This window comes from Pollachius pollachius (assembly GCF_949987615.1).
Source record: "Pollachius pollachius genome assembly, chromosome: 11".
Lineage (NCBI taxonomy): Eukaryota > Metazoa > Chordata > Actinopteri > Gadiformes > Gadidae > Pollachius > Pollachius pollachius.
Window position 1 is genome coordinate 6,355,666 of NC_136944.1, and position 8,646 is coordinate 6,364,311.

An 8,646-nucleotide genomic window follows, 5' to 3' on the forward strand; every position below is an offset into this window, starting at 1 on the left:
TCAAAATAAAGTGTCAATAATGGAAAAGATCAAAGCTAGAATTCTGATATTGGAATAATTTATTTGTATCACATTGTTCATCGCTCACATAGTCCACAATTAAATATAGACAAAATGAGTCCTCTCTTGGGAGTCCATGGTCATCAAACAACCATATCCATCATAATAAAAAGAAAACGTATGAAAATCGCAACATATCTTTCCGTGACAGAAACTTTGCATTTATCATCGTGGACCAAATGAAGGATTTGAGGGCTCGACGCTAAACAAGTTGTCAAAAGAAAACCAATATCTAAAAAAAAAGTCTTAATATATCTTAAAGTATCTACTATCAACATTATTATTTACAGAGTTTATAAAAACACATCTGAACCCAAAGCACCTCTCTGTGCCCCCCGTCACTAGGCCTGTCTGCAGTCAACAACATACAGAGCAGCGGGGGGGAGGGGGGCGGACAGAGGTTAGGGAGAGGGAGTGCTGTGTGGTAGTGTCTTAATGTCACCCCCAGCAGGCCCAGCTTAGCGCCCAGAGCATCAGAGGCGTCAGGCGTCCGGGCGGGAGCAGCTCACCCAGCACGAGGTCCCCTTGGACAGCCTGGGTCGACGCAGGCTGTCCATAGCCAAGAGAGCTGCCGAGAGTCAGGCCGAGTCGGTGGGTCTGAAGGTCAGTAGGTAGATCAGCACAGCGGCGACCGATCGCACACACACACACGCAGGCACACACGCATGCACTCTCGCATGCAGACACGCGCGGCACACGCCCGCCCACGCACGCACATACAAACACACACACACACGCGCGCGACGTACACAGGCGCGTGCATTCAAACACACACGCACGCACACATGTACGCACCCAACACACACGTCAGCCTATAGGCCTGCCGTCACTATCTCTAAAAGAATAAATAAAAAGGCTTCCTGTGTGGCATTTTTAGGCAAGATTTTAAAAAGGCTTGAACTTAAACCTTTAGGGGGGGGGGGGGGGGGGGAGAAGCCGCAATCATGACTGTTTAACAAAAGCTTGTTCTGTGTACGTTAGGTTCAGGGTTTGAGGACTGAACACAGCCAAGGGCGAGGGGAGGAAGGCGATTGTAGTCGTTCTGATGGGCACGTATATCCCACCTACCCACCCCCAGTGGATGATCCTCTCCGATCACTCCTCCCTAAAGAGGGGGCATGTCCCTCTCAGGCATGAGCCCTCCTAGACACAACATGGTCGCCCTGCTCTGAGAGGGGCTGTGTTGACCCTTGGTCTAGTGGCCTTTGGCCAGGCCACTCCAGGAGAGCGCATGGGCCGTGTTGAAGGGCCGTTCCATCACACTAGCTTTCTTGTGATCCCTTTGAAATGAAGCGACACCCCAGCTGTCCAATCAGAACGGACACTTAAGGAGCCCAACCAGAGGGCAAAGTCTGACTCCTCATGGCAAAGAATATATACATTTAGACATGATGTATTTATATATATTTAGATGAATAAATAAATATATATGTACATATCAAATAATAAGTGATGCACAAATCAACGTTGTACACGTTCCCGGTGAAAGTGACAGACAGGTAGAAGGTCGCTCAGGAAGAAAGGCAGGGCTGAACCTGCCGGTCTCAGGTGCTTGTGTGAGAGTGTGAGAGTGCGAGTGTGTGTGAGTGTGTTTGTGTGTGTGTGGGATGGTGATGATGACGGTGATGAAGGTGTGTGTATCCAGGGAAGACTCCAACGAGATCCCCTGGAAAGAGACTGCTGTCCTGAAGACGAGGCGGGGGAGAGACAAAAGAAGGTGATCGTTAGTCAACCCATTCAATCACAGGGGGGGTTAGGACACAGACACAAACACACACGTGCACGCCTCTTTTTATAGGGAGGAGGCGCCTGCACTGCACACACACATACAGAGAACACTGCCAGATTCAAATATAGATGGAAAACACGAAGGCCAAACAAAGGGCATTGGAGCAAAGTCTGTGTTGTATGCGTCACTAAACTACTAATACGTTGAAAACAAGAAACTCAATGGAGGACGACGCAGTCAAGAGAATCACGTGGGTTCAGCAGACCAGAACGCCATCAAAGAGCGCCTCAAAAGTCAAACCCGTACCAACAGCGGCATCTACCGTCGGACCTCCCTCCCTAGCCCCTTGGCAACCATCGCTAGGGTAAACAGAGCAGAGCCTCACCCTGCGCGGCGGTCACATGGTGCGGCTGTACTGGATGCCCGTCTTGGAGGCCAGGTTGGACCAGGGCAGCAGCGAGCGCAGCAGGGCCTGGGCCTGGCGGTAGAGCCGCTGGGGGATGGAGCAGGGGCTCAGGCTGGCCAGGGTGGAGCCGACGTGGTGGATGTAGTCAGTGGTGGGGAGGTTAAGGAACCAGCAACCCCCCGACGCATGGGCCATTGGACCCTAGGTCAATGTGGCTGTGCCACCACAAGGTATATTGACATGTACCTAACCCTAACATCAGATGTCAATGTTTGTATCCCAACTAAAAGCCGAACTCAAATGGATGATATGTGATGCCCTGGTTAAAAGGCATGCACCTATTTCAGCTCTCCCCTATGGAGAATCTCAGTGCCACGTTAAAGGGTTATGCAATCTTTCTAAATTATATTTTGCAACCCTAGAAAGGGTGTCCACACTTTTTTTTCATGAATAATCCATAGCCAGCTTTCTTTCCCATTGACATGGTACTAATGTTCACAAATATATCTAATTTATAACTTGTACGTATATAACGTACGTTAATCCAACCCATGTATGTTGACTCTTATCTACTAATTATCTACTGCTGCTTCATAACATGGCAATATCTGTGCCTGCTCAATGATGAGCAAGCACAGGCTTTCTTTCCGTTTGCTTTGTCTGATTGGGTAAAAAGAAAGGGATACTGCACCGTTGATACACTAAACAAAGGACTGTAAAACAGGTCTAAGGCGGGTCGCTGAGCCCTGGCGGGAGAAGAACCCCACCTGGGAACAGGGGTGTCAACGTCAGGGCCTGGATAACCACTGAGCCCTGAACCCAGGAGGGGTCCTGAACCCAGGAGGGCCCCGGCACCAGAACCTAAGGGCCTCCGTCCCACCGGAAGGATATAAAATGGTCCACGGCGGGTGGCCGCCGTTGATGTAGAGGACGTAGGTGAAGCCGTCCTTCAGCACGCCGCGGATGGAGTAGTAGTAGGGCAGGTAGTGGTGCTGCCGGAAGTCGCGGTTCTCGTAGAAGTGGATGGCGTTGGTGTTGGTGGTGAGCACGTGCAGGTACACGGCCTTGCAGTGGTCCTGGGCCGTGGTGGAGATGTGCTCTTTCAAGCTGTCCAGCAGCAGAGAGCCTGGGGCGAGGGGAGAGACAAAGACGTGTTGTTGTTGTTTTTTTTAAGATTTTATGATCCAGTGAGATGGATAGGGAGGTATGAGAGATAGAGGGGAGGACATGCAGCACACAACCACGGGCAGGAATCGAACCCGGGTCGCTGCGGTTAGGACTGAGCCTTAATGGTTCACCCCCAATTACTTTCTGGCTCAACCCTGAAGGGAAATGAACAGAATGATGTTCATGACAGAACCGCATGGTTAAGTCGTTTGTCTGATCATACATGGAGTCCAAACGGCTATTAGTTGGTGCGCAACATACGTTGATACACAAAGGTTACAAGAAGGAGTGGGTAGGGCAGAGACACGGCCCAACAGTGGCATTTTGCTATCAGCACTCGTGGCCATGCTGAGACGCACTGCACTGGGCAATACAACAAGGTTATCAACGGGAGTTTCTACTCCAAAGCAGCAGTACCCATTTGTAACAAAATATTGCATATTTTGTGCATATGTAGTGGTGTATGTGTGTGTGTCTTTTGAGTCTTTTGTTTGTGTGTGCGTAGGTCTTTTGTGTGTGTGTGTGTGTGTGTGTGTGTGTGTGTGTGTGTGTGTGTGAGAGAGAGAGGGAAAATGGAGTAGAGAAGGCAGTTGTAATGTACCAGGTCATAGTGTTCTGTTCCGAGTCAAGATGTGGTAGCAGCCAGGGTGTTATATCAGGATTCAGCTGACGGGGTGAATTAATACAAGCTTTACAGCGGCCTCTAAAAACAACACGTATCCTGTGTAAAATGGAGCAGCAAACAGTCTCATCTTCCAAACCAAATTAGACAAAAAATACCTCAGGGAAGAAGGGTGGCCTTATTTGAATAGAAGGGCAGATCCGACAAAGAACGTTTGCATATTTTTCTCTTATCTTTCAATTGTGCACACGTACATTTCACACGAATGTGCCGGTTCGGACTCATAGACGCTTGTTAGTACAGGACATTTTCCTAAAGGATGCAAAACACGAATAAACTGAAGTGTTTGTAAATCAGTGTGTGCATTCGTGAGAATCTGAATGCTTCTGCCGTTTCTGCAGAAGCACGCAGAAGTGATCATTTAAAATGGATGTGCAGAGCTTAATAGACTAAATAAAACCAATACTATAGAGCAGTGTCAGTAGCGCATCAACACAGCATCCAAAATATTGGATGCAAAATTAACGTTTGTTTTATATATATATATATAAACTGCTGTAGGAGAACAGTCTAAATACAAGGACTTTGTTGAGTGCGTGAAGTGCTCTTAAAATGCTTGTACGAAATGATCTATCCACAAATCCGTTCATGCAAGTGTTTCTTCCATGAGGAGATAATGCCGTCCCACAGTTCCTTGTGACAGGAACATTTAAAACAACGTTTTAAATGTTAAATGCAACACTGTTTTTATCACTTGAGTGTATCACGCTTTCAGTATTAGACCACTATATGAAGCAACTATATTAATTTGAAGATAAATTAACGTGAGAACTTGATTCTCTATGTTCTTTGTTCATGGTTGCTGTTCACAGTGCTGTTCGGTTATGGATTCGCCATAGAGCTGGTGTGCCAAACTAGCAAGAGGAAACCATTAAGATAGCAATCACTTAGTTCTATATGTTAATACATTACATGAGTGCCCACATGAAGCTCTATGTGGGCAAACAGAGTTTCATGTAAGGTCTGTCACCTTGACAACCAACAATGTATCGGATATCGAATAACAAATGTAATACTATCAATGTGCCACATTGCTAGATAGGACATTAGGCTATAACCTAATAAATACTTACTAATTTTACATTTAGGGAATTTATCAAAAGTGACTTACATAAAGAACATTTGTCAGAAGACAACAATATATCGCTGTCAGTACAGTAAGAATGTTCATAGAACAAGTGTCAAGCACCAACAATCACTAGATTTACCCATGCCCCGTATACAACAGAGATAGCTAGGATAAGACGCTAAGTACTATTTTCACTATGTCAATTTGACTATGTTTCTGGATTTGTTCACACAATAAATGTAATACTTCACTAATGGCTAGCGCCACCTGGAAATAATGAAGCATGGTTTATCAACTTTGACATGGATTTATTTGAAATACGATAAATTAAACAAATTTAAATTTAATAGATATGAACCACCAAGGAAAAGGGAAAGAGAAATCGAGAAACAGCTGTGTGTGTGTGTGTGTGTGTGTGTGTGTGTGTGTGTGTGTGTGTGTGTGTGTGTGTGTGTGTGTGTGTGTGTGTGTGTGTGTGTGTGTGTGTGTGTGTGTGTGTGTGTGTGTGTGTGTGTGTGTGTGTGTGTGTGTGAGAGAACAGTACCTATGCCGTGTTTCCTGAACTCCTTGACCACCCCCAGGCTGAGTATGTAGGCCACCTGTGTGTCCACAGGGAAACTGGAAGCCAGGATGTCTCCATCCTATCAAAAACATGCACACACACACATCTGTAGTCTGTCGACAGCCACACTAAACCACTTCAAACCGTTTCAAAATGCAGCCAGTAGTTCATTTGAAGGGGTGTGGTGTGGGAATGAATCACCTCCCAATATTGTATTTGTCACATCCCCATAGTAACAGTATAACTATCCTGCTTCCATTATCATTTGGTCACAAATGAAACACTTCATATTTATTTTACTCTAGAGACCACCCACTCTATCTTTCCTCAGCGCTCCACTGGCCCATCTGTCCTCTATTCTCATATGCTAGCGCTTCAGTTTAATGTCACCATTTTGCTGCCTTACGTTTCCCTTCCTTGCATAAATCACTATTTGCAGCAGCAGAGTAAAAAACGGAATCACAAATATATACTTTTTCTGAGGGTTTTCTGAGTTTAATAACCTTTCCGGTGACAAGTAATGATGATAAATAATGTCTACTGTATATAACATCCTATAAAAATGGTATTCATTGGGACATTTGCGGCAACTATTTAGTGATAGTTGCAGCAACCGTGACTTTGTACAATGCAAACAAAGTAGTAAAGTAAAACAAAGAGTAAAACAGAGCACATTGTGGGATTCGATTGGATGAATACGACACCTCTTTGTGTACTTTCGTCCGGCCTTTGATCTCGGCCACTATCATTCCCACGATGCCTCCTTTGAAGGTGGCAGCTAGGGAGAAGAACTTCTTGTTGGAGGTTATGTCCTGATACCATGAGTCTGGGTATCTGCCGAAGTTACAACAGCAGAGGGTTAGTCGGTCAGAGGGTTACCGTTTATAGGGCTGTACAACCATAGCACAGACTTGCTTAACTGATAATGTAAAGTAACTCATACTAAGACTTGACCTGGGAAATCACATTTGTGCAGCCACCTAGCTGTAATCACTCTATTCATCATTCAAGTTAGCTGGCGTTTAACAGAGACCACAGTGATTTGCCTTAAACTAGCAGCCTCAGGTGAACTGCAAGGTTTGACCTGTGACCTTATGTAAGATTTGTCAACAAACTTCTACTGTGGAGAAATGATGAGTGTCAGTGTCAATAGCCAGGGAATTTGGCTAAAACCTGCACAAACAGACACGCCACGACGGGAGGTGTTTACTGACTCGATTGGGAACCAATCGCCGCAGAGCAACTTGACGCTCTCTATGTCATCGTGGCAGAGGAGCCGGAGCTGGACTTCGCTGAGAGCCGTGGGCGACACAACGTCGGTCATTCACACCTGTGGGGATCGGTGGAGAACACAAGACACGTTCTGCGCAGGAAGTGAGAAGCAGCCTGAAATGATAGCAGGAGGAGGCGCCATCCTCATCATCATGAGAAAAAACATGCAACATGTGACATAATTCCAGCAAAAGTGATCATAGTTAGGAAAGAATAAAAAGGGCATACGATTATTATAAATACCATTAATACGATGCATAAGACAAAATTGTATTTTAAAGAGAGCACAACCAACAAAACATCCAGTGACGTGAATAAGGTGTCAAAAACATTGAAAAAGTATTAAAATGTAAACGCTAACGTTAACGTTTGATAACGTCCGATCTGCCCATGTTGCTGATGAACCACGCAACTGCTTTGCATCAACACATTTTGCTAGTTTTGAAAACACAATGATATAACATTGTACTAATTTAGCATGAGGTCATATGCAAGGCTTTGTCAGAACCCAGTGCCCGACACCCATTCCTGGTGGTGTAGGCTCGGAGGTACGGCTGGACCTCCGGGCTAGTGCTGCTCAGAGGTACGGCTGGACCTCCAGGCTATGGCTGCTCGGAGGTACAGCTGGACCTCCAGGCTATGGCTGCTCGGAGGTACGGCTGGACCCCAAGGCTAGTGCTGCTCGGAGGTACGGCTGGACCTCCGGGCTAGTGCTGCTCGGAGGTATAGCTGGACCTCCAGGCTAGTGCTGGTCGGAGGACAGCTCCAGTGTGGAGGACTGTACCTCCATGCCAGTGCTTTTCGGAGGACAGCTCCAGTGTGGAGGACTGTACCTCCAGGCTAGTGCTGCTCTGGAGGACAGCTCCGGTGTAGAGGACTGTAGCTCCAGGCTAGTGGCGGTAGCTACCTTGTTTCAGCACTCCAACCAGAGAAACGTCGGGGACTCGATATCTCCTTTGTCTTTCAAACGACTTAAAATTCTCTGAGAACCATGGTAAACACGCTAGATTTCTGTCCGCTTTCAAAGCAAAGTCATTACTGTTAAATATTTTTAAAAAGAAAAAGCTACGCTATCTTCGTTTCTGCTTTTTGACAGCTCGCTGTTATCTTCCGGTTTCCTACGGATCTCTTCCGGTAACGTCACGACGGTGACGCTAGAGGACTTCTCTTGGATCGCTTTCCCGCCCCCTGGTGGTGGAGGAATGCATTGAATTCAATGTATATGTAACGTTAGTCATTTTAGCTGCTATGTTATGTGTTATTTATGTAGCTGATAAGATTCTTTTAATAAAAACGATGAATGTGTAGTGACTCAGGAATGATATATTTCTTCTTCTTTTGGAAGGACTAGGCTGACGTGTTTCTGTGGGGCAAACCGGAGGTTTGTATTTGCTTTGCTTCCGCAAAAATAAAATCCATTACAAAGGTAATTAATTGTATATATTCATTTTTTTGTACAAGATAATCATAACAAATGAATCCTGCTCAAAAGTTTTATGAAGTGATAATACATCATTTAAGTAAAAAAGGAAGACCTGGGGTCTATTTATTTGAAAGAAGGCCTCAAGGACAAGAATGATACATTTGGGGGCTCTAGCCCCACAGGAAGTATAAATAGCAGTATAAAGCGCAAATGCCATATACTAATGACAACCATTATAAGAAGAATAGTACAAAACCATTAACCAATCGGAATCAA

At 45.5% G+C, this 8,646-nt stretch overlaps 1 protein-coding gene across 2 annotated transcripts; it reads right to left on the reverse strand.

Moving 5' to 3' along the window:
• Positions 1–41: 41 nt before the first annotated feature.
• naa60 (N-alpha-acetyltransferase 60, NatF catalytic subunit) lies at positions 42–8,055 on the reverse strand. Of its 2 annotated transcripts, none has more exons than XM_079747191.1 (7): positions 7,855–8,055; positions 6,890–7,005; positions 6,380–6,509; positions 5,658–5,754; positions 3,087–3,321; positions 2,175–2,343; positions 42–1,745 (listed from the first exon to the last, which is right to left on the reverse strand). In XM_079747191.1, the coding sequence occupies exons 2-6, from the start codon at positions 6,997–6,999 to the stop codon at positions 2,187–2,189; spliced, it is 729 nt and encodes a 242-aa protein (XP_079603317.1). In that variant the 5' UTR covers positions 7,000–7,005; positions 7,855–8,055; the 3' UTR covers positions 42–1,745; positions 2,175–2,186. The 2 variants fall into 2 exon arrangements, with proteins under 2 accessions (XP_079603317.1, XP_079603318.1); XM_079747192.1 differs by having other exon boundaries at positions 7,781–7,872.
• Between the last annotated feature and the right edge of the window lie 591 nt (positions 8,056–8,646).

Bases quoted from the DNA above. Each gene is read 5' to 3' on its own strand.
- naa60 (XM_079747191.1), bottom strand. From the start codon at position 6,999: ATGACCGACGTTGTGTCGCCCACGGCTCTCAGCGAAGTCCAGCTCCGG. The intron at 3,322-5,657 runs GTACTGTTCTCT...CCCTCGCCCCAG, and splicing joins GTTCAGGAAACACGGCATAG to GCTCTCTGCTGCTGGACAGC. The intron at 2,344-3,086 runs ATATCCTTCCGG...CCTCCCCACCAC, and splicing joins CACCCGCCGTGGACCATTTT to TGACTACATCCACCACGTCG.